The 25129-nt window shown below is 48.6% G+C and overlaps 1 protein-coding gene across 1 annotated transcript in view; it reads right to left on the bottom strand.

The window, feature by feature from the left end:
• HECW1 (HECT, C2 and WW domain containing E3 ubiquitin protein ligase 1) overlaps positions 1-25129 on the bottom strand; it is a 163876-nt gene that overhangs the window by 49779 nt on the left and 88968 nt on the right. The window contains exons 7-14 of the mRNA XM_036739447.1: positions 24449-24549; positions 20611-22026; positions 16091-16192; positions 11758-11908; positions 6124-6296; positions 4290-4411; positions 2842-3027; positions 1210-1344 (exon numbers count right to left, since the gene is read on the bottom strand). Of these exons, the coding sequence (XP_036595342.1) occupies positions 1210-1344; positions 2842-3027; positions 4290-4411; positions 6124-6296; positions 11758-11908; positions 16091-16192; positions 20611-22026; positions 24449-24549 (2386 nt within the window). The remainder of the gene's footprint in view (positions 1-1209; positions 1345-2841; positions 3028-4289; positions 4412-6123; positions 6297-11757; positions 11909-16090; positions 16193-20610; positions 22027-24448; positions 24550-25129) is intronic.

The following is a 25129-nucleotide window of genomic DNA, read 5'->3' as shown; positions in this document are numbered from 1 at the left end:
CCTCCAACATCCTTTCTAAAAGTGGGCACCCCATCATTGGCTCAACCCAAGGGCAGAGATCCGTCGACTCATATGATGTGATGGTGTTGGACTCCATGTTCCCCAATGTGTCCAGCCCTGCCATTATGATCCTGGGATTCCATGGGCCTACATTCACCTGTGGGCTTCCTTTTAGCTTTGGAAGGCCTCAGAGGGAACCTGTATGTGGGGCAAGCATGGAGATTTACCCAGAAATAAGTCTTGGCCATGACCCACTGAGGACCCTGAGCTCCTTTAGGTGGGGAGGCTGTGGCCCTGACAGCAAACTAGGAGACTGCCTTCCTCACTGTAACTCAGAGCAGGAATATTTCCTGTGGTCATTAGGGCTCCTCCATTCATAGAGTCGTAGGGCCAGCAAGGGCTGGAAGGTCCTTTAGGGCCATTAGGCCCCCTTTGAAGTTTCCTATGCTGGCAATCCAATTCCTCCAAAGGCATGGTGCTCAAGAGTGCACTGAGCCTGAGGCCATGGAGGTAAGAAAAGGGACCTGTGACATATGGGGTCCTCAAAGGCATGCCAAACAGGGGATGGCATCCAAGAGCTGGGCTTTGGCATTCACTGTGGAAAGTGAATCCCCTTGAAGGGGGAGGAGTCCAGGGAAGGGGGTCTAGGAATGCCATGAGGCCCTTTATCTGTGCCAGAAGAAAGTGTGGGCCCAGGAGGAAGTCAGTCCTTTGGGGAGGGTATAGGAAGGAAATGTGGGGGAGTAGAGGGAACATGCCTTTCACCGGCTAGCCTCCCCCTCGGGATGCACACCCCCTCATCTCCACTTCTTGTGAGACCTACCTGAAGCCCTCTGTTCTACTGGTGCCTCTCCTGGTCCCCACTGTCCTCCCAGCCCTAGCACCTGCTCCCGCCTGGTCACTTTTTATCCATTTTCTATTCATTTCTCTGTCTGCATGGTGCCTCCCCGATTAGATATAAACTTGTCAAAGGCAGAAACTTCTTCATGTGTGTCTTCGTGTCTAGGTCAGTGCCCAGCATATAGTAAGCCTAATTAGATTGGATATTAATAAGTGGTCAAGTCAAGCTGATGTCCGCCAGGCTCCCAGGTTGGTGGCTCATGTAACGCTTGATGGAAGGGAGAGGGCAGCTACACCACCGCCCAGCCCAGCTCTGGCATATACAGAGGGGGTCCTGACATTGCATTTCCTAGGGATGGATGGACTTACCTCCCCAGCACTGTAGCTGCGAAGTCGTTGGAGATGCTGCCTGTGGGTCAGGTGGTTGGGTAGACGTCCATTCTGAAGAGGGATCCGGGGGTCAATGAAAGTGGTTGCTCGACTGTTGTGATCCACAAAAAAAGACTGCCAGAGAGAAAGAACAAACCCAACCTATACTTGGCAGGAGAGTGGCCACAAGAGCAGGGAGGGATGTGCTGGGCATGGGGCCACCTCTCTTTTCACCCTGCTCTCTAACTTTCATGGATCTGTCCCAACTGAGGTGGGGGAGGAGGGGACCCTTTCATTTTATTGGGTGTCTACTTCAGAGAAAAAGTATTTCAGCTGGGAATGACTTGTTACAGGGGCTAAAAAAGTTTATGATGGGCATCCCAAGGCCCTTTGGAGGATCGGGTCCAACAGAGTAGTGATGCTAGGCTGCTTTCCTTCCACCTGCCCGGCATCTCCCAGGCCCTGGTCCCCAGAGTCCGAGTGTCCTCGGAGAAAATCAGCTGAGTCTCCACAGCAGCCTGGACACAGAGCTTTAGAGAAAGTCGATACTTTGGATGCCTGCTCTGACTTCAACTACTTCATTTTTACAAATGAAGGGAGGAGTGGCCCAGATGATATCATGCTGGGTTGGAGTCAGAGAGTTCTGAGTTCAGATCCTACCTCTGACACTGACTAGCTGGGGGTCTCTGGTCAAATAGTGACCTCTGTGATGCTCAGTTTCATCATCTGTCAGACTAGAAGCTACCCTCTTCTATGGTGGTTGTGAGACCCAAATACGAGGATGATGTCTAGAAAGGGTTTTTGTAAACTCCAAGGTTCTGTGTGGAGGCCAGTTAGAATTTCTCCTCATGGTCCAATGGGCTCATATCTGGAGGAAAGAGCAGGAGTTTGGGGAGGGGGAACTCATGGGACCTCCTAAAAAGGATTATTGATAGCTCTCAAAAAAGATTGGGGGCAGCTGGGTGGTGCAGTGGATAGGGTGCCAGGTCTAGAGTCAGGAAGACTTGGGTTCAGATCTGGCCTTGGACAGCAAATCGCTTAATCCCATTGGCCCTGGTTTCCTTATCAGTAAAACCAGTCAGATGAGCTGGAGAAGGAAATGGCAAACCCCTCCAGCAGCTTTGCCAAAAAACCCAAATGGATTCATGAAGAGTCAGACTGAAAACAAAAAGATCCAGGGCCTAGGTCTTCCCCCATCCATCCTACTCTAACCTGCCTGGAGAGCTCATTAGGGTTCTAAAGTGAGATTGCTTTCATTTGGGCTCAGAAAGGTGAATTCTAATGTGATAATGACCTAAACAAGGCCTGGGGCTAGAGACACTGTCTCCTGAGGCCATCTAAGACTGAGAACTGAACATGCGCTCAGAGCTCAGAGAATTAAGGGAACGGAGACTGTGTGTGATGTGACTCTCCATGGCCAGGGGCCCATTGGGCATTCACTGAGAGAGCTGCTGCATTGACCCTGGCCTCGGCCCTCAAGCACAGAGGGGAGGGAAGCAGGCCCTGAGCCCTGCGGCCCCACAGGCCTCCCATTCTTGTCTTCTCACCACCTTCTCCCTACTTGCTATTACATGCTGGGGCCTGGAACGCCGGTGGTTCTGCCACCATGCCCCGGGGCACTCTCCCACGCACCTTGCCCTGCTGGTCAGTTTTGATTTCCCAGCCTCGGGGTAACTCCAGGCGGGTGTCTGCAAACATGTTGATGAAGTTCACCAGGTCGCGGTTGTGCTGGTAGCGTTCGAAGTTCCGAGCATCCCGACGGACCTTCAAGATCATGTGCTTCAGGCAGGTGCTGTTGGTGAAGGCGCGGTAGGCACTCTGGGGGCAGCGCAAAAGGAGAGGCCCTCTCAGCATCCCGACGCACGCCCCTGAACGTGGGGCTGATGGGCAGGGATGGAGATCGAGTCCCGGAAGGGGGGACCTAGATGAGGAGCTGGAAGGAAGCTCAGAGGTTAAGGAGAACAGCTCTCCCCCCATTCCACAGATGAGCAAACTGACCTCGCACAGGGTCAGCCAGGTAGCAAGGGGCAGAACCAGGACTGAAATGTCTGACTTCACATCGGAAGCTGTGCGCCAGCTTCCCCCATCAGGGAAAAGAAGAGACAACTCCTGGATTAAGACCTTGCTTTCTGTATGACACTTTAAATATATTGTCTTCTTTGATTATCACGAAAATCCTGAGATGGGAAAACTGAGGCAGACGGCAGTTAAGTGACTGGCCAGGTCACATAGCTATAGTTCCCGAGGCAGGATTCAAACTCAGATCTTCCTAATTCCAAGTCCGGTGCATGGGACCCCTTAGCGGCCCTCTTAGCAACCTGGAAAGAGCTGCCAAAATCATTTCCCTAAAACACAGGTCTCAGTAAGCAACCCGCTCCACCCCTACTCCGGTAACCCTTCCCAGGGCTGTCCCAAGGAGCTGTAGGATGCGGTGTCCCAACGGCTGCTCATGTGTAGCTGTTTGCGCCGAAGGGACACGCCAGTCACCACTGCTGAGGGCACCAGCAACATCTTTGAAAATGAAAAGTAACTCACATGTACGGATGGCCATAGATGCCCATACCTCCCTATGTGTCTGCATCTCCCGATGAACACACAGGGCTTCAGGGGCCAGAGAGTGGGGCCCTTCCCTGAGCAGGCTTCTGCTCCCCATTGTGGTCACCACGTGCTTCTCTCCCTTTGCCTGAGGGAGGGGGATCCCACCCGTTGGAGGCGGCTTGTTTGCCTAAGTAGGTGGGTAACCTCGCAATTATGCCTCTAACAGGTCCAAACACAGTCTTATATTAGCTGCTAGGAGCAAATTTTGTCATGAGGTCTCTGTGTAAGGACTCGGCATTCTTTCCAAATGGTCCCATGGCTTTGTGAGAAGTTTGTGAATTACTACAAAGACTCTATCACCCTGTATCATTGTTTAAACTGCCTTCTCTCCATTCCAGGAGGTAGACGGAGAGAAAGGTAGAGGCAATGGACGGTCCTTTCTGCTTGCCCAAGATGAGGAGGAACCATCCCTAAGCTCCTCGCCCCTCCCCGGCCTGCGCCCCCTGCCGGGCTCACCCCTTGTGGGCACTCAGTGGACTCACATAGTTGGCATGCAGTACGGTGAAGAACTCAGGGTTGGTGAGGAACTTGACGGCCGGAGACTGAAGCAACAGCGTGATTTTCTGAGAGTTCCCAGGGGAAAGCGACCCTTCTCTCCCCAGCTCTGCATGAAGGAGAAGAAAGTGAACCCATTTGGAAAGCAGACACAGCCCACACAACCAGGCTTACAATGAGCTATCCAACCAGAGTCTGATGCTATCATGTTAATTAATTTATGCATTAGGTCTCCAACTCTGCCGTTTTAGCTAAGTCTGCTCTGTGCCCTCATGGCCCCCAGCTAAGGGGCAGCCGGATGTGTGAGGGCCCCTGCCTCCTCACATCCTTACATGAGCCTGGCTACTTCCTGCTTTCATCAGAGTGTTTTATAGGATCTTGCTTTTCTCTGCACTGGAACTGCCTGGCTTTTATTCAGGAGGTGGGCAGAGGCAAGGGACACCTAGGGTTTGTGGTGAGGTCTGGGAGATGGCTGTTTGGGGGAGGCATCCAAAAGTGTGGGTCAAAATGTACCCTTCCTTGCTTCCTTCCTTCCTTCCTCCCTCCCTCCTTCCTTCTTTCCTTCTTTTCCTCCCTTCCTCCCTCCCTCCCTCCCTCCTTTTCTCCCTCCCTCCTTCCTTCTTTTCCTCCCTTCCTTTCTCCCTCTCTTCCTTTCTCCTTCTTCCCTCCCTTCCTTCCTTCCTTCCTTCCTTCCTTCCTTCCTTCCTTCTTTTCCTCCCTCCCTTCCTCCCTCTCTTCCTTTCTCCTTCTTCCCTCCCTCCTTCCTTCCTTCCTTCCTTCCTTCCTTCCTTCCTCCCTTCCTCCCTCCCTCCTTCCTTCCTTCCTTCTTTTCCTCTCTCCCTTCCTCCCTCTCTTCCTCTCTCATTCTTCCCTCCCTCCTTCCTTCCTTCCTTCCTTTCTTCTTTTCCTCCCTCTCTTCCTTTCTCCTTCTTCCCTCCCTCCCTCCTTCCTTCTTTCCTTCCTTCCTTCCTTCCTTCCTTCCTTCCTTCCTTCCTTCCTACCTTCCTTCCTTCCTTCCTTCCTTCCTTCTTTTCCTCCCTCTCTTTCTCCCTCTCCTCCTTTCTCCTTCTTCCCTCCCTCCCTCCTTCCTTCTTTCTTTCCTTCCTTCCTTCCTTCCTTCTTCCCTTCCTTCCTTCTCTCTTTACCTCCCTCTTCCTTCCCCGCTTCCATTAGATCACTGCCCATTTGCCTTGCTCAGTGGCACCCAGTTATCAGAGACCGACTTGAGCCTGGGTCTTCCTAAGTTCAAGGCCGCCTACGATGCTTCTCTACCTCTCTCTAAGGGAGGCAGTGGGACATAATCTAAAGAACACCGACTTAGCCATTGAATGACCTGGGTCCAAATCCCAGTTCCACCATTTCCTATGTATGTACCATTGAGAGACATGTCTCCTTCCTGTGCCTCATCTGTGATTTCAAGGCCTGTGACGTTTTCACTGTGAATTTATTATTTGGATGAACTGACCCAGATGTCCCAGGACAATTAACAAGGGAGGGCAGCTGGGTGTACACAAGGCCAACATTCCTATTGGTACAGCTGGGCCCCGAAGTCTCTGCCATCAGAACTGGAGAGAGCAGGGGTGAGGGGCCCCAGAGGCAGCTTCTCCACAGTCTAGGAGGACCTGCCTCGTGCTGGGAGGTGCTTACCCTGGGGGAGCAGCCACGCCCTGGACAAAGACTGTCCAAGATTGCTCCATCCTTCTCCCTCCCAGCCCTGCTTTCTCCTCTCCCTCCAAACAGAGCTGCTGCCTGGGGCCTTCTTTCCAAGAGCTAAGCTACCAGCCCACAGTCCACAGATGCCAGTTCAGAGTCCTTGGTCACCTAAGTTTGGCTGAGAAGAGTCTGCCTCAGAGTCACTGCCTCCTCCTCCGCCACCACTACCACCACCTCCATCACCACCGCCTCCTCCAGCTAGAGCCTGCTCAGGGCCTGCCGGGCCTCCAGAGTCCTCTTCGGAGCGTTCCGTGGCCATGGTGCGCTGGATGTTCTGGTACCTTTGCGGAGAAAAATGGAAAGACCAGGTCAGTTATGGGGGTCATCACTTGTTTGTCCTGAAGCACCAGTGGGCAGAGACCCCATTCTCTTTGTATGTATTTTGTATAGACCTAAATATAGTCAGTTCGAGCCCTGATATTAGAGCCAGAGCTCCTTAGGACAGAGATCGTTTCTCTTCTGCTTTGGTTTCCCCAGTACCTGGCACGTAGTGGGAGCTTCATTAGTGCTTGCTGATCACCTGATTAACCTGAATCTCAGAAATTTCTAAAGCGAGTAGCAAAACAAAAATTTGGGGACCGTTTGACTGTGAACAAGAAAGAATTTTCCAGGGTTTCCAGGGTCATTCTTGTTGCCATAATGAGCACCTAAGTCCAACACCACAACAATCATTTGTTAAGACCCTACTGGGTGCTAAAAGGATCCCTGAGAAAACACGGCCCAGGCCCTGCCCTCTGAGGCTGATGTCTACCCTGGAGGGACCCAGATCTTGAGCACACGGACCAGGCACAGCATGCTGGGGGCAAAGGGGAGCAATGATATGGGGCCCCTGAACTATCTGAGGAGAGGAGAGACCACGTCAGCTGGGGGGTGGGGTGGGTGGAGTCACAGGAACCCCGCATATCAGAGTTAGGGGAGCTCTCAGATGTGGCCAGCTTTTCCCAAACAAGAATTGCCTCTTTAAAATACCCACAAGTGACTGTGTAGCCTCTGCCAGGAGGGCCCCCCTCGTTCAAGGGCCTCACTTCCTCCCAATTCCTGCCCACAGTAGGCAGGGTGGGCTCTCATCACTCAGAAGTTTTCCCTGACTTCAAAGCTGAAAGAGGCCTTTCTCTAGCTCCCCACCCCCACACCCCCGGCCCTGGTTCTGTCTTCTGGAGCCAAGCAGGCCAAGGCTAATCCTGCCCATCCTTGACAATGGCCACCTCGGCCTTCTCTTCTCCAGGCTCAGCATCCGAGACTCAGTGGATTCTCCTAAGAGATGAACTCAGAGCTTTATGTTCTCTCTGATGTGACCAAGGAGAAGAAGTCTAAACTCTCCTCCATGTTAGGAGACTCATGGCGAAGGCACCGTCATAGCTAGTCCTAAGGACGTGTGAGTGTGTGTGTGAGTGTGTGTGGCTATATATGTTTACTCATGGCGAAGGCACCGTCACAGCTAGTCCTAAGGACGTGTGAGTGTGTGTGTGTGTGTGTGTGAGTGCGTATGTGGCTATATATGTTTACTCATGGTGAAGGCACCGTCATAGCTAGTCCTAAAGACGTGTGAGTATGTGTGTGTGGCTGGACATGTTTATATGGGGTGAGTATACATGGGATGTGTGTGTAGGTATATGTATATGGGGTGTGTACATGTATTTATAGGATACGTATGTGTCTGTGTCAATGTATGTGCATGTGGGGTATGTATGTGTGTGAATATACGTGAGCTATGTGTATATATATATATATATATATGGGATATGTATGTGTGTGTCTATGCATATATGTGAGTGCGTATATTTGGGGTATGTATGTGTGTATATGAAGGAGGTGTATATATGTATATTGGGTGACTGTTTATATGGGTTATGCATGTGTATGAGCTGTGTATTATGTTTATACTGTGAGGATGTATGTATACAAGGTATGTATATGTGTCTGTGTGTTGATAGGGAGTATGCATGTGTGTAAGTATATATGGGATATATATGTATGTGTATGTAGGATATGTATGTGTCTGTGTGAATGTGTGTGTGTGTACGGAGTATGGGTGTGTGTGTGTGTGTGTGTGTGTGTTAGTTCACGGGAATTAATATTTTCCCAGCAAATCTGAAAAGAAAATGTAAGTGATAGTGAAGTTGCCCCTGACACCCAGGCTCCTTTTCTCATCCCCCAGAATTCCCTCCCCCTGGAGGGTTCTTCCCTTGGGGTCTTGTTGAGGCAGTTTAATTATTAATTTCTGAGCTTAGATGTTAACCTGTACAGGCCTGGGGCTCCCCTGGGACAACATCCTCTTGCTACAGAAACAGGAGAGAACTGAGAGAACCAGCCTTTGGCTGCTTATAACCCTGTTCTGGGACTTTAGCAGATCGTCCTGGCAGACACCTCAATACCCCATGGGAAGCTGCAGTGTGAATCAACACTGGGACTGGGGGTTCCCACCCCCACCCCCCCGAATCAATTCCACTCCAGGCACTTGTGCCACCAGAGGCAGACCACTCAATGGCTCTGTGTCTCAGCCGCCTTATCTGTAGAACAGATTGGAATACCTGCAGTACCTCTCTTCCTTATAGGGTTATAATGAGCCTTAAATGGGGTAATACCTGTAAAGTGCTTTGTAAAACTTAGCAGTGCAACAGAATTATAATAATAATAATACTAATAATGATGATGACTATTATTACTACATAGCTAAATGAAAAACAGCCAAACCCCAGAAGTGGACTCCAGCCAGCCTCTCAGGGCACTGGATGCCAGCCGAGTCCTGGGCAGACAGAGGAACTCCCAGAGGGCAGAAGCAGCCTCTCTTCTGTCTCAGCCTGAGCACTTGGCACAGTGCCTGGCACACAGTAAGGAGTTTGACTCGACAAATACTTGTTGATTGATCAGCTGATCGATCGGTTGCCCAACATCGCCCAGCTAAGTAGAGACAGAGATGGGACTGGAAGCCAGATGGTCAGTATCCTTCAGCGACCAAAGTAGCTGGCCCTCCCCTTTTCCTCTGGAGCTGTCCAGGAACCCTGGTTTAACTTGTTAATGAGCCCAAACACCTGTGTGCACATGGAACAAAAGCAGTTATTCCGGTCAGGCAGGACTCAGAGGACGCTCCCCAGTTCTTGGGGGTGCTGGGGCTGATTCTGGAGGGCTCTCCTGCATACTAGAGATGTGGAAGCTCCCCCGAATTGGAGAGGTCCCCAGGTGAGGCTCAGGGGCGGCTGCCATCATCACCCCTGATCTCCGAACAGTCCTCAGGGCTTTCAGCTGAGCTGGAGATAAGGCGAGGAAAGCCTTGGGATTAATCGGAAGGTTGGCTGATCCTTGTGACTGATTACAAGACGAAGCAAGGCAGGCAGCTTCCAACCTCAGACTTCCTTCTCCTCCCCCACCCCCACACTCCAGCAGGTGACAAAGCTCATCCCTTCCGCCCCTATCACATCCCTCATACATGCCTCTCAGTGAAAGAAGGGTCTGTTGCAGTTTTTTTTTTTTGTATTTCTGCCCAGTGCCTAGAACTGTGCCCGGCACATGGTAAAGTCGTAATAAATCCTTGTTGGTTAGTCGATTGATCTTCCCCTCTCTCTACTTCCAGTTACCACCCTTTATCCCTTTTCTCCTGGACTATTCCAGTCACCCTGTGGTGGCTCTCCCTGTCACAAGACCATCCTCCCTTCGGTGGCCAAAGTGACCTTCCTAAAGTGCAGGTCTGACCACATCATCGCTCCCTCACTCCACCCTTGCCAGTCAACTCCAGTAGCTCTCTCGGACCACCAGGATCAAATAAAAAGCCCTCTGCTGGACTTTTAAGGCTCTTGAGAGCCTGGCCCCTTCCTTCCTTTCCCATTTTCTTACATCTCACTCTCCTCCACAAATCTATGATCCAGCTTGGTCTTCTCACTGTCACTCACACATGACCCTCCATCTCCCATCTCCGTGCCTCTCACTGGCTGTCCCCCATGCCTGTTCCTCCATCCTTCCTCACTTCTGCCTCTTTGAACCCATGCCCCACTTCCCCTCTAAAGCTACCTTGTATCTACTCTGTTTGTATCTTCTATCTATCTATATTCATCCATCCATTCTCTTTATCCATACATCAATTTACCTATGCCCTCTGTCTGTCTGTCTGCCTGCCTATCTATCTATCTCTGTATCTGGATATCATAGCTCTCCATCTATCTACAGAAATGTTTTCTCCCCCAGTAAAAAGTAGAATCCAAACTCCTTGAGGGCAGGGGCTGTTTCATCTTTTGTCTTTGAATTCCTGGCACCTAGCAGTAGGAGCTTAAAGAATGTTTGCTGATTAGCAGATTAATCCCTTCCCCTGCCCTCCCCCTAGCACATCCTCATGGACATACATTGCAAAAGTGCCCTTTCCTCCATCTACCCCAGCACCCACTCCCCCTCCAATTTAAAGACAAATCTTCTGTTCAGGCTTTGAGAACAATTTGATTCTGGATCAGCTGTGGGCCCAGAGCCATACCTATCCAGCCCAGAAACAGCGTGTCATGCATGTAGGTGCTGGGGATGGGGGTGAGGGAGGTACCCTCCAGGAAAGTCAGTCTGCACAATGGGATATTCTTGCTCATCTTCCCCAAACCTCAGAGATAGTCACACCAGAGGAGGTTTGCTTCCCCTTCCCCTTTGAGCTGCTGTAAGCACATGAGGCTTCCAAAGGTCCAGGACTAGAGAATGTCACTTTGTGTTCATGTCTCTGTTCTACAGTGCTCTCTCTGTGGAACTGCCACACTGCTTTGTAAGATCTAAATGGGAAAATCTAACCAATGACTTGGGTGGTGGGTGGTGGTGGTCAGGGAAGCTTCTTGGAGGAAGTTGATTTTGAGTTGACTTTAAAGGACTGGTAACGATTCAAGAGGCAAGGTGAGGGAATGAGAAAGGGCAAATGAGACATAGGCAATGGCACGAGCAAAGGAACGGAGGTGAGAATGTTCAGTACAAGTTAGGGGAAAGACACAGAGAGTAGTCCAGTTTAACTGCAGCACAGTGTACAAGATAAGGCTGGAAGAGGTGCCGGGTTATAGAAGATCTTGATTGCTAGCAAAGAGGTTGAATTTTCTGTGGTATACAGTAAGGAGCTAGGGTAGATTTTTGAGCAGAGGAGGGATGTGATCTGACTTCTATACAAGCAAGATTAGCCTGGCAGCGGCTTGAAGGCTCAAATGGAGATGATAAGCCATGTTAGGAAGCTTTGGCGTTAGACTAGGACAGAAGAAATGAGGGATAATATCTTCTAGGCAGTGGGAATAGAGAGGACATGGGACAGGTACCTCATCTAATGCCTCTTTGGGGCTTGGAGGTGACCAGGCTCTCCAAAGCCAGGCCAGCCTCTGAGCATGAGTGCTGGCAGGTCCTAGCCACTTAGAGAAGCTTCAAAAAGAGTTCTGAGGAGGGACCATAAGGCTGCTGTCCAGGGCCAGTGAGGGCAAGTCTGGAGAGGCTCATTACCAGGTGGACAGCAGGGTCATGGTTTGGGGGCCAGAGCAACTCTTAAAAACCATTTAGTAAGTCATGTACACAACCTAGACTTAGGCAAATGATTCAAGGGGCGGTTGGGAACAGATTTCATGAAGAGAAGCCAAAGTCTTAATTTTGCATCCTCCATCTTACACCTTTCAAAGCTATCACCTCGTGGGAGGAAACGTCAATGAAAGGCTGGCCATGTCACACTCAATATTTTGTGAGAATTCTAAAGAAGACAGCAAGGAGAGGCGTGGGGGGAGGACTTGGCTTTCTTCTGGCACTGACCTTCTGTTGAGCTGTTCCATCTGCTGAATAGACCCCGAACGCCGTATCCCATCGGGAGTGGCTGCTGTTGTTGGACGTTGCCATGTGGTTGTTCTGTTGACGTGATCCACGTAAAATACCCTCCCGTGGCTGTCTATACGAGCTTCCCAGTCTGGTGTTTAAGGAGAGCAAAAATAAAGGAAATGAATAAGGATTCCCAAGGACTTCTCACCTGTAGGACTTCACACCAACCTATGGATTTTGTACTGAACTCTCTGAAGGTACCTGTTCACTTGTTTGTACTGTCATAACGGAGCTCTAGCAGTCACCTGGGCTGCCTGACCAGCTAGATGCCCAGAATGGATATGGGCATAGTAGCCATCATGAGGTTTGAATGTCTTCAGTCTCTGCCCTAAGCTCTCAGAGGTGGCTTCTAGGGGCTTTGGGCTCAATCCAGTGTTTAAGGCATCAATAGCTTAGGCTGATGTGGGAGGTCAGACTTGTAGAATTTGTTTAAACAATACAGTGATACAGCAGTGATGTGGCCAAACTTGCTACCACTCCGGGTCATCTAGTCGAAATTCCGATGAGTTTCCAGGACAGAGCTTCTGAATCTGGGCTCCATGAATTTGTTTTACGTTTTTTAAATGTAATGACTACATCATTAAAATTTTCTCTGCAATCCTAACTATTTTATTTTGTGTATTTAACAGCATGAATCTGAGAAGGTAGGGGTCCATAGTCACCAAACTAACTTCCCAAGGGGTCCATGAACAAAAAAAGGTGATGACATCTTGTCCTAGGAGCTGAACACTTGGAAGGGGAGAGGTGAGAATAAAGGGAAAGGGACAATTATGCAAAGGATATGAAATGATAATCATCGAGTGAGGGGCGGGTTATATGAGGGACGGTTTCTGGCCTCCAGATCTGACCTGCCTTAAATGATTACTTGACTCTTTGGGTAAAAACTCGATGTGCTGAGTACTTGGTTTACAAATGAGAGCCTTGATTGGAAGGAACCTGGTTATCATTCATTTTCTAATGAAGGACTGGCTAAGCCTTTTGGGGTAGAGCTGGGACCAGGCAGGCTGGAAAGGACCTTCTTTGGTAAATCAGCTAGATGGACTTGGGCTGTCTAGAGGAGTAAAATCCTGAGGTTCTCATGATGAGAATCAATCAGGATGTTTTGTTGCAAAATGCCTGATATTGGAAATGGCCAAGAGAACATCTAACAATGTTAGTCAGACCCCATCTATCTGAGTAGAGGGAGGGATGGACAGGTTTCCAACTACTTCCTGCTGAGAGCTCTGCATCCACAGTACAAAAGAATGGGGAAGGCAGCTCCTGCTGGGTGTTCTGGAAAAGTTCTGGCAAGTGTAGACACATATCCATTGGTTTTTTTGTTGATACTGCTTTGCCCCCCCCCCCCAACTAAAGAGAGGCCAGGTCAAAAGAGCAGGCCTTGGGGGCAGCTAGGTGGCACAGTGAGTAGGGGGCAGCTAGGTGGCACAGTGAGTAGAGCACCAGCCCAGGAGTCAGGAGGACTTGAGTTCAAATCCAGCCTCAGACACTTGACACTCTTACTAGCTGTGTGACCTTGGGCAAGCCACTTAACCCCAATTGCCCTGCCTTCCTCCCTCCAAAAGAAAGAAGAAGAAAAAAAGAGCAGGCCTTTAACCCAAAACTAAAATAGTGGAAACATTATTGTTTCACAAGTTGTCCACAGGTCATAGTAACATGGTCTGGAGGCTTTCTGACCTCAGAGATTCATGTTGCTAAGAGTTTTCTAAGGGGCTAAGTATCCCTGCTGTCTATGCATCCAAATGCCAGTGCTGGAAATGTGATGGAATTCAAGGGCATTTCTGCAGGAAAGGTACTGGGTTCAAGGACGGATGAAGCAAAAGGCGATGAGAGCAGAGAAGCAAAGAGCGATGGTGCTGGGTGGGAGGGCAGGCACAGGTCGTTGTGCGGGAACATTCCAGAATGACATGGCAATGGTAACATCGCTTGTATATCGAATTTAGCTTCAGAGTTGACCCAAGTTCAAGGCCTGGTGTCAGAAGCTATACATCCACGGGGATGTGGTCCAGTGATGGGCGGACCCAATACTGATGGACTCCACATTCCATGGAAACCTAAATACCAACAAATACCACATCCAATCTAAACATTCAACAAGAGAAACCCAGTCAAGATAGATTTTCTTTAAAGATTTTTTTGGCATTTAGTTTAAATGGAACATTGGATGGTCCATCTGGGTGATGTCAAACAGTACTTGGTTAACGTGCGCAATAGCTCATTATCGAACATTAACCACAGCATAGATAATTATATTTGCAAGTGTGTTGATCAAGGTTATACTAATACTGAATTTTGAGGTCTCAGAGAAGGGGCAGTGTGGTATGGTAGGAAGTGCATTGTACTTTCAAGCCATTTAGCATCATCACCATTAATTCCATGTCAATTTTTTCCTATGTAATATCATTTATTAATGATAATGTTTTAGAGAGATGTGGTGGGAGATTGTTTTACAATCACTTCTTTTAATGTCCTTATAGGAAATCAGAGATGGTCAGGTACTTGAGAAAATGGTCTAAGGCTGTGTCAGGCCAACACTGGATTCCTGTGTCGGAATGGGATGAAGCAAGTTTAAAACTGTGGTGGCTAAAATGGTGCTAAGAAACAAAACTAGAAGTATCTTTTTTGTCTTCGAGGTGGGAGTCCTCCGGCTTTGGGTGTGATGGGCTGGTCACTATGTGTTTGCATGGAGTCTCTGGGTTCAGTGCTCAGCAGCTATTTAAAGATCCTTCATCTTTAGAGCCAAATGCTTGTGTTCTCCTGAGATATAATAGAAAAATGGATGTAGCATCTGGTCTCACACCATCTGAGTTGGGGAGGGGGTGATGCTGAAGACTCTTCAGCTTAAGTAAATACAATGGCAAGAGTGAAATGACCTTTTTATTATTTAGGACTTCTAAGAGACTTTGAGAGGGTGGTCCATTATAAGTCCAATCCATTGTTCTTTAGTGTCTCTTAGGCAGAAAATGGAAACATTAAATATCTTTTTGGGAATGACCATTTTCAACAATGAGAAAGCCTTCTGGGAAATAATTTTTAAAATACCTATTCCCCAAATGTTTATAGAAGATAAAAATGATATTCCGTATTTGTATGTGTGAATACTGTTGTCAGTGTGTGGCTCTAGGGAAGAGGAGAGGATACGGGAAATGGGAGGGGATCAGAGAGAAGAGAAGGGGAGGGGAAAGAAGAGGAGAGGAGGGCAGGGAGGGGATAGGAGGGAGTAGAGTTTAAAGGAATATTATCTTACTATCTTACAGATAGTAAGAAATGCAGAGTATTTCTTTTTAGACAAATTCTAAGTTGGATTCTCTTGGGGGATTGTAATTCACTTGTATTACTTTCTACTTGGAGCATAATGCTAAACCAATGTTAGGTGACAAATCACACTGAGTTTAAGGCTAGCCATCTGTATAAGATTCACAGGGCTTTTTTTTTAAACTGATAAACCATGTCCTGAAAAGGAAACATGGTTTGTTGTTTAATAGGCAGGAAAGCCCAACATGCTGGACCATTCATGAGCAAGGTATGCTATTCTTGGGCTCCACTGTGCTAATGGATGGATAATCCTCATTGCCAAAACCATCGTGGGATTGGATGGGCACAGGAGGCAAGAATGGAAACAAACAATGATAAAGTCCATTCTTTGCATCTTAGAGGACCTGTTTTTAAAAAATCAGATGCTAAATATGGAAGTTGGTAGTGATTGGAAAAGGAATCTGAACCCAGAATTGGCCCCTGGAGATTTGCCAACAAAGACATAGTTGTTTTTCACTCCATTACCCGGGTACCTCAGGACAAACTGCTCTCCTGGCTGTCCAGGAAGAACTAATTTCACCTAGGAATATCTAACAAACCCCATGACTGATGTAGCCAATGCCAATGCTTGCAAATGCCAATGGCCTCTAGGAGAAGAGCAGTATGTGGTGTCCTAAATGTAAGGATGCTAAGGACATCATCCCTCCACCAGAGCACAAAAGGCAGCCTCGACTTTCCCCTCCAAAGTGGTGGCCCCTTGAATTTGAGGAATCCCAGAAGGATTCTTGGAGGACTTCCTACAGTTTCACTAGGCATCTGTGATTCCTGACAATGCTGTGTCCCAGTCTTCAGTGGTAGCAAGGATCACAAGTCATCAATTAATCTCCTATGATCACATAATGAAAACCTCATTCTTTGAAAATTGGGACTGGAGCAGGGCTGGTTCAGAAATGACACACTAACCTGTTTTGACTTGACAGGAAGGGTTCAGAAATCAATATTAAAAACTAAGGCTTACTTGGTGGAAGAGGCTCATCGATAGTAGGGTAGTGATGGTGGTCAGGCCTCAGGGAGGGAAGCAGGCCGACTGGCTGAGAGTTTTGGAGTAAAGGGCAATCACCTACGGATGAGACAGTCAAGATATTCAGATTCACACATTGCTGTGGCAAAGTCATTCAAAAGTACCTCTGTCAGGCAAACCACTGTGGTGAAGCTGGGAGTCCTATGCCCATGGTGCTTTCACATTCACGTGGCGGAGAACAAGGAAAAGGATGGACCCAAAGGCCTGTAACCAACCACTCAGATCAAAACAAAGGATCAGACCAGGACCTGTTGGGGCTTTTAATGGGGTGGTTTCTCCTAAGGGGGAAAAGGTACAGGAAAAGGAGGTAAGAACATCTTAGTAGACCCTGCTGAGGACCCAACTGCTTTACTTGGGTCAATCAAGGTATGCTTTGAGGTCCTATTTGGTCTCTACACAGCCACAGCTCTGATTTTGGGTGGGTCCCAACTGAGAGATGCCCTGTGGCTGTTATGTGGGATTTGATTTTCATTATGAAATTCTCAGACAAAACCAATTCAAGATGGAGCCGGTAGACAGGTGTACCAAAAATCTGAGGTTTACGGGCTGAGGAGTAGAGACAGAAGCCCAGGGCACTGTATGAGACAGGAACAGGAGTCTGGACTGTTTTTAGGATGGAAACAGGCAAACGAAGCTGCTTTGGCACAGGGAGGGTGAGGAGGGCAAGAGACAAAGAGAGACAAAAGTTAGAAAGACAAGACAAGAAGGGACTGGAGACAACAGAAAGTGTTGAATGAGGAGTAAAAAAGACAGAGACCCTAGAAGAGCTTAAGAATCCTTAGTGTAGTCATATAATGCATTCCCAAGTCAAGACATTGGGCCGATTGCTCTGTCAGACTAGACCTCAGAAAAGCCTGAACAAAGCTCTGGGGGAGACATCATCACACTTCATGATGCTATGATGCCTGCTAAGAAATTTCTGGGAGGGGTTGGCCATACAAAGGGGCTCTGGCATGCATTGGGAGGTGACATCTTAGACTGTCACTGCATTGCTCTAACCCAACTTGGTCCTTCCTGACCGAAGCCAGTAGTCCTCACACGGACCTGTTTTGGTACAAATGGTCCTCTGTTAAGTAAGACAATACAGAGCCAGGTAGGTGGGTTTCTTTCTTCCTCTCTCTCCATAAAGCACTTGGCTTTTGTAAATTAGGGTGTGCAAAGGAGAGTTGGGGGAACCAGGGGAGAGTGAATTCCATATCTCGTCTCTCCAAAATAAGAGAAGCTGAGTTTTGTGAGAAAAGAAGCCAGAGACCTCTGTGAGTTCTCAGGCTGTCCCTAAGAAGAACTAATGAGTATTTGCCTGTCCTAAACCACTTTCTCTGCTCCATTGGTCAGGTACGAGATAGAGTGAGCAGGCCAGCAGATATACTAATGGCTATTTCACTCTATGGACTCACATGCAAACAGGAAAACCTGAGCAATGGGCAGACCAATGCACATCTCTTATTGGGAGCAGGTGTCCCCTATTAGGTGTTAATGGATTAAAGTTGTTTTTTTGGGAAGCTCTTGTGTGCCCCTCATCCCTTTTTTGGGGGTCTGTTCTTACCAGAGCCTAAAAGCTTTACCAAGGCTCTGGGCTGAGTCCCCTCTATGGGCGGAGTCCTACCTCTGGGGGTGAAACTTTTTAGTGTCTGTCAATGTTTTCATGATAGAATATCACAAAATGAGAGGGACAACTCTCCTGGGTCCAACAGCAGGTTTAGGTGGTTTGTCTTTTATTTTGTGGTGATTTGTTTTAAATCTTCTCTCCTTTCTAATTCCTTCTACCAAGAAAGCCAAAGACAGCTAACTAACCAGTTGAAACAATGGTGTCCATTGCCTGGGAGTGGTGGGGAATGGAATGGATTTTAACTGCTTTGGGGATTTCAGCCAATGGAATGATATAACAAACATCTCAGCCAATAGAATGGGAGCAGGATGGAGGATGGAAAAGATGGCACCCTGGCACACAGAATGGGTCACACATGGATTCCCCTGTCCCCAGACACGAGGCTGACCTATTGGGTCCTTCTGGGGAAGTCTTCCTCACTCAGTTGGGAGCAGATTTGGGAACCAGTGGGGTTGAATTACATAACTAGGAGGTTCCATCACTTGTCCTTTTTTAAACTAAGAAAAATATCATAGAGACCCAGGGCTGAGAGAAAGGGAGGTTTTGGAAGAAGTAACATGTTCTGCACAGTTAGATAATGCCAGGGACTGGGTTAGGGGCTCAGGGAAGGGACATTTTAAAACTCAGAAAAATGGTGTCATCTGCTAAAAACTCAGCTAAAAGCTAATCATGTCAACCTCTGGAAGAGATGGCCTCCCATCTACTTGGTACACATTCTCTTTGTATATCTTTGTTTTTGTGGCATCTCCCTTATTAGACTGCAAGGAGCAGAGATTGTATTTGCCTTGCTTTGTATTCTCAGCACTAGGCACAATGCCTGGTATATGTAGTAGGCACTTAGTAAGTGCTTACTGACTGACCTACCTTTCTTGAAGTTACTGAGAAATCTTTCCAGTACACTGGAAAACTTACTCAGAGTCCTCCATGTCTTAAGAAGTCAAGTGAGAGCTCCCTCCCTCTGCCATGTGATTTCATCCTAATTTTATGGGTCAGAGAACCAGAGAAAGTACCCCGATACCACTCGCCATTGGAATGTCCATCCATGGGCTCTCTTGGTGAATGGCCAGGGACTTTGGTATCCACTGGGTTTTAACCATTGTCCTTTAGATTTGCCTTGTCTTCCTTGTGGGGGGCTTCCAAGGACTTACTTCCACTTCCTTACCTCTAGGTTGATTGTGTAGAAAAGAAGCCAGAGCAGACAAGGCACATATGCATAGAAATATAACATAGACAAGTCAACAGCAAATCTCTTTACCAAACACACCCATTTACACACTTAGACCCAGAGCTCAATTCCATATTTGTGGTTGGGTGGGTGAACCGAGGCAAGATTTTAGCTTCCCCCAGATATCATTTGGTGGTGTCTTAGGGAAGAAATGAAACCAGCTTTTGTCTTAATTTCACCATAGATTTCTACATGGGGTGGGGGGTGGCCACAGTAGGGGAAGGAGTGTTAACAGCCCAGCACAGATTATGTTCATTACTTTTTACCAAGACTGAGTAAAAGGTAAAATAAACAGTTAGTTGCTAAACATTATCCAAATTAGAGATTAGAAACCTTCTACCTTCAGGCCAGACCCAACTCTTGATCTCATTCAACCCACCTACAAAATCCAGAAAGGGAAAGCCTTAACTTATGCCCACAGTAAGAAAATAGAGCACAGCTTAATGCTCCTTTATGACATTATTTTAGAAGGCTTCAGTTATGGAGACATTGCTCCTTAAGATTGTGTGTGTGGGCTGGTATTTTCCCTCCCTTCTTCTGTGTGTATGCTATTTCTTGCTCTCTCCTTTTCTGTCTTCATTTTATCTTTTCTTTCTTTCTGTCACTGTCCATCCTTTCTATTTTCCATCATCTCTCTCCATGCTTCTTTTGCCTCTCTCTTTTAATTGGCCATGATGGAAAATTTTAGATGCAAAACAACTTGATGTGTTTATTGAATAGTTTTTAGATTCATCCTCTTAACTTATTTGGCATGTGAGTAGGGCATTTTTGTTTTTTCTCTTAAAATTTGCACTAAATTGAGTCACTGAAGCATTATTATATTTAATTATTATTCTTAATTACAGGGTCTCCAGTTCAATTTCCTTTTCCTCTGTGGGTTACTGACCTTTATTAGCACAAAAGTTTTATTTTTAAATCTCTGGTTAAGGAATGCAAATTAACTTTAAAATAACCTTCAGTAAACATATTCTGAAAGATGAATGTTCTGTTTAAGGAAATTTATATAAAAATTACATAACCAAAGGATGTGAGTTCTCCCATTATAAGGGTTTCATATCATCCACATCATTGCTGACTCCCTTAGCTCAGAAAATTGTGGGCTGCCTATATGAACGTTCTTTATAGAAACCTAAGCAGGAATCATGGAAGAGTTATAATTCAATACTTGGTCATATGTGTAAGGATAGGGTATGGCCAAAGTCCAAACCACAGTAGGACCAACATTCATTGGCTAATAACATATGCCATGTGCTTTATGAAGAAGTAACCCTGCTTGCCACCTAATGTTAACATTGTCCAAATGATACTGGAGACAGATCTTTTTCTCCCACAGGATCATTTTGTTTAAGAGTTTGGTCACATTTTGGCCAATGTCAAGATTAGCTGGCGGATGTGGTATCTCTCAGCGATATCATTCACAGGAACCCGCCCACATGCAACTATTTGGAAATTTTGATTCTCTGAGAACCGGTGGGCTCAGAGCTGTACAGGAATGAGATAGGAAGAGACCACTCTGAGTGAGGGCTGGCCACTAAAATTCATCATTTCCTACTTTGGAAAGCCCTCCGATTCTTTCCCCAGCTGGTGCTTCTATTGTGATGCCTGAGGAGGCTTGGGTCTAACCTTCTCTCCGGTTGCTTGGTCCCGCGCTTGGGGACTCGAGCCCATCTGCTGTTCTTGTGGCATTCCCATGGGGAGCAGCCAGCTCGTCTGGCCAGGCAGCGGTGCCATCGCCGGCCTCCCTGTCCAGCTCCGGGCTGGGCACCGAGCCTGGCACAGACTCAAACGCACTGTTCTCCTCCTCCTCGTCGTCTTGCGAGGAGAAGACGGTGCTCTCGGAGATCTTGGCGCTGTCCACGGAGGAGAAGCGCGTGTGGCTGGAGAAGCGGTTGTTACCTTCGTAGCAGGATGGGCTGTAGCAGGAGGTGCTGTAGCAGGACGTGCTGTAGCAGGACGTGCTGTAGCAGGAAGTGCTGTAGCAGGACGTGTCACAGCCCTCAAAGTCATTGTCGCGGCCCTGCCGGGGGCTGGAGTCACTCTCGCTGCCGGTGCTGGGACGGGGCTCGCTGTCTGTGAAAGAGCCGCTGTTCAGATCCAAGAGACGCTGGACAGATGGACTGTGGGGCACCAAGCTGGCACTGCCCATCTCTGCATCCCCTGCCTCCGGCCCGTCTTCAAGGTGCAGTGGGTCCAGAGCCACGGTCTCAGCCTCACTGACCACGTCCTTCTCGGAAACGTCCTTCACCGTGGACTCCTCCTCTGCGCCCTCTTCCTCCTCCTCTGCGCCGCGGCCCCCCTGAGCCGAGGGCATGCTATGCAGCAGGTTATGGATCCGAATGTAGTGTGTGCGTGGGGTCTCGGGCTCGCCACAGGCCGACGCAATGACAGTCTCCAGCTCGGACACCGGCAGAGAGCATGGCCGGCTTTTCCTTTTCACCGAGGGCCGCAGGCGAAGGCCGTCCTTTTCCGGCTGCAAGTCAGTCAGGCCTTCGTCCCCCTCGGCCTCCTCCTCCCCCTCGTCCACCTGCTCCTCCTCCTCCTCCTCCTTCTCCTGACCCTCACCAGCCAGGGGCTCGGGCCCGGCCTCCTCTGCCCCCAATTCCTCTGCACTAGGGGGAGCTTCTCCATCATCTTGTGTGGCTGAGAGGCCATTGCTGGTTTCCAGGGGTGGGGGAGGAGAGGGAGGAGGAGGAGGAGGAGGAGTGTCTGGGCACGCATCGAGGTCCTCCGCACTGAGTGAGGGCAGCTCCTCTGCTGGCACAGGCTCAGAAATCTCAGCAGCCTCACTATGATCCTCGCCATCTTCTCCTGCCTCTTTGCCGGACTCCTCAGGTGGCCTGGGGCCCTCCAGGCTGTCGCTGCCAAAACCATTCACCTCTCTGCCCCTGTCTGGCTGACCCAGCTCCCTGCTCTCCTCCCCCTCCAGCTGGACACATGTGGTCTCCTCAGGGAGGCTGACCTCCATCAGATTGTTCAGAGTGTTCTCCTGAAGCTCAGCTGGTTCAGGGTCAGTGTTCATGGAGATCTCCTCATCATCTGCTAAAAAGAAAGAAACAGATTTTTCACCTCACCATAGGACACTGTGTTAAAGGCTTAGCTAGGGGCCGTTGTTGAGGAGAGTCAGGGTGTGTGTGTGTGTGGGGGGGGGTGCTGTTGTGTACCCCAAGCCTTTCCAAGGAACACTGTGCCTAGGACAGTGGGGGCTGAGGATGCCAGGGAAGGTTTGCTTGAACCCTCCAGGCTAGAACCAGGGGCTTTCCCCTTCGGAGTGTTCAATGGATTGTATTGATGAATTTACTACTGCCCCAGGCTCTGTGGGAAAACCCAGATCCCATTAATCATGGTGGAGAGAAAGCTTAGGGTCTTGAAGCTAAAAAATGACTTTCACGTTTGAGTTTTGAAGCTTTACAGTAGCCAAGACCATCTGCCCCAAAGGGGAGAGGCCCCAGGGTCACTGAAGTCCTGGGCAAGGCTGGCCCCACCCTCAGCCTCTTATTCTCTGTCTGAATCACCTGTCCCTGAAAGGGTAGGGAAAGTAGCCTGGCTGCAAAGGAACTAGCAGGTGTGGTTTGGGCAGAAGGAAGGCTGGACAGCTGCCTGAATTCCAAGCCTGTTGAAATGGGAAAACAAACTCATCCCTGAAACCAAACCAAGGACCAGTCTGTAAACTGTGGACCCCAGGATGACATCTCTGAATCCCTGCATCATGTGAGAGGCCAGAGAGTCCCATGCCTCTACATTCCAAGCTGGAAAGGACCTTGGGGGCCTTCTGGTCCAACCCCTTTACCTGCAGATGTGGAAACTGTGTCTCTTTGGATGAGAGCACCTTGAGAGTCAGAAGGGGGATGGTACCTTTCTTTGTATCCTCAGTGCCAAGCACTGTGCCCCCACATAGTCGGTGCTTAATACATGCCTGTTAACTGACTCCCTCAGAGAGGTCAGCTTCACAGCTAATTAGGTCTGAGGTGGTATTTAAGCCATGTCTTCCCAGGGTAGCACAATAGACAAAGAGCTGGCCCTGATGGCAGGAAAACCTGGGTTCAAATTCTGCCCTGGATCAATACTGGTTATGTGACTCTGGGTGGTCATTTTATCTCTAGACAACTTCCTGAGAATGTAAGTTGCAGAGGAGATGCTGACTTGCACTGGCTAAGGGATTTTCCTCACCTGGGAGTTCCCTACACTGATGAAATCCCAGGTCCATTCCTTTTGCCCTCTCCTTATTCCTGACTCTCAGGAATACTCATCCATATGCCATATTGCTTCTCTTGTCTTGTCTTGTCTTGTCTTGTCTTGTCTAGCTCTCTGCAAGCTGCCAGAGGCCCAAGGGCTGTCTGGCTCTTTGTGAGAAGCCAAAGTCCAATAGCTTCCTCCACTTATCTTTGTGTAAGGTGCCTGAGACCCAATGTGGCTCTCCCTAAGGTGTCAGTTCTCCCTGGACCCTAACTATTTTCATGATTTACTAGCAAAATTCACTCCCTAGAGAGAAACTGTCCCTAGTGAGCCTTAGATCACCCTCTTAGATACAAGAGAGATGAGTTCACTTTGTTTTAGGGGAAGAAAATTGAGATGGGTTTCAAAGAATCAGCCTTGTAGGGTGTTTGCTCATGGATTTACCCAGACTCAGCCAAAGTGGCTCTTCTTGCTAAGCAAACTGAGACAAAAGAGCCAGGAAGACACGAGGAGCCCTCAGAGGCTGGTGTCCCTGCCCTGGGCAGATCCCACTTTGGGCCCAATGTAGCCTCCAGCCCCAAAAGAGTACCCTCTATTAAACATTAGGGGTAGAGAGGCAGAGATCCCAAAGGCTCAGCAGATTCTTCTTCTTCCATACTGGGACAGGCAAGATGGGATAACGGAAGATTTCTATTTTTCATTCCTCCTCTGCTGTTAGAAAGATCCCAGGCTCACAGCAGCAGGAAAGTGCTTGACTTCCCACTGCTTGCTCCCTGATCCCAAACTTTGTGATTATTTGGGAACACATGACCTATGGCTATTCTTGCTGAGTCCTTGTGATGGCCTGACTTTTGGTGCATAGTATACTAGGCTGGGGAGAAGCAATATGGTGCACTGGCCTTGGAGTTGGGGAGACCTGGTATTAAATCTTGACTCAAAAACTAGCTTTGTGATACTGGGCATCTCTGGGCCTCAGTTTCCACATCTGTAACACAAAGGGTTGGACTTGATGGCTTCTACATTGCCTTTCAGATCAAGAGCTACAACCCCCAAGCCCAAGGCCTTTGCTCTTCACCTTTGGTGGGGTTTGGGATACAGATAGGACTTAGCAACACAGAGGAGTACACAGCCCTTCAGATGGGCCATCAGCAGGCACTATACGCTTCTGGACTCTGGCAAAAGGAAGTGGACTCCTCTTCCACCTCAGCCAGCTCCAGGTGGGCCTGGGAAGGAAGGTGTAGTGAATGTCATTTGTCCAACTGGAGACAGAGGCTGATACTGGAAATACCTGGGTGCATGGAGGAGGTGATCTCAAATCGGAACTGGAGCTGTCCACTGACGTGATCAGTCGGGAGCCTGCGGCCCAGGGTATAACTGACCACTCTGTCCCTGGGGGGAGACACAAGCATGTACCATGTTAATTGTGTGCTATCCCTCCAATGGAATGCAAGCTCCTTGAGGCCAGGGCCTGTGTTTGCCCATTTCTGTGTCCCTAGCACTTAGATCAGCAGCTGGCACATATTCAGTGCTCAGTGAATGCCTGTTGACTGAGTGGTTGGGTCTGAGGGAAACCCAAGACTTTTGCCAGGAGCTCCCCAAAGGCCACCTGGAAGGCAGGAGAAGGTGTGAGGACAACACACTGATCTGTTTGATGACTAGCAATGCTCTGGTTCATCAATTCAGATGGAATGATAACGGCAGTGGGAAGGAAACACAGAAAGTCCAGGTGGGCTGGGGAGGCCTGCTTTCCCCACCGAGCCTCCTTTTTGGTGCCTGCGTTGAGTCTCTTGCTTACAGAAATCTCCAAATTTCAACTTGAGTGTGTGCTTAGTTTTCAACCAAAGAGCTAAGATCTCTTTATAAAGAAAAAGATTTTCCGGGATAATCGTTGAGGGCTTTAGTTACCAAGTCTGCCTCCAGAGGAAGCTCTCACAGGGTCCAATACTTCTGATCAGTTAGAAATGGCAGA

This window comes from Trichosurus vulpecula, chromosome 9 (genome assembly GCF_011100635.1).
Source record: "Trichosurus vulpecula isolate mTriVul1 chromosome 9, mTriVul1.pri, whole genome shotgun sequence".
Taxonomy (NCBI): Eukaryota; Metazoa; Chordata; class Mammalia; order Diprotodontia; family Phalangeridae; genus Trichosurus; species Trichosurus vulpecula.
Note: the sequence above shows the minus strand (reverse complement) of the source record. Positions and strands in the feature narration are given on the sequence as shown.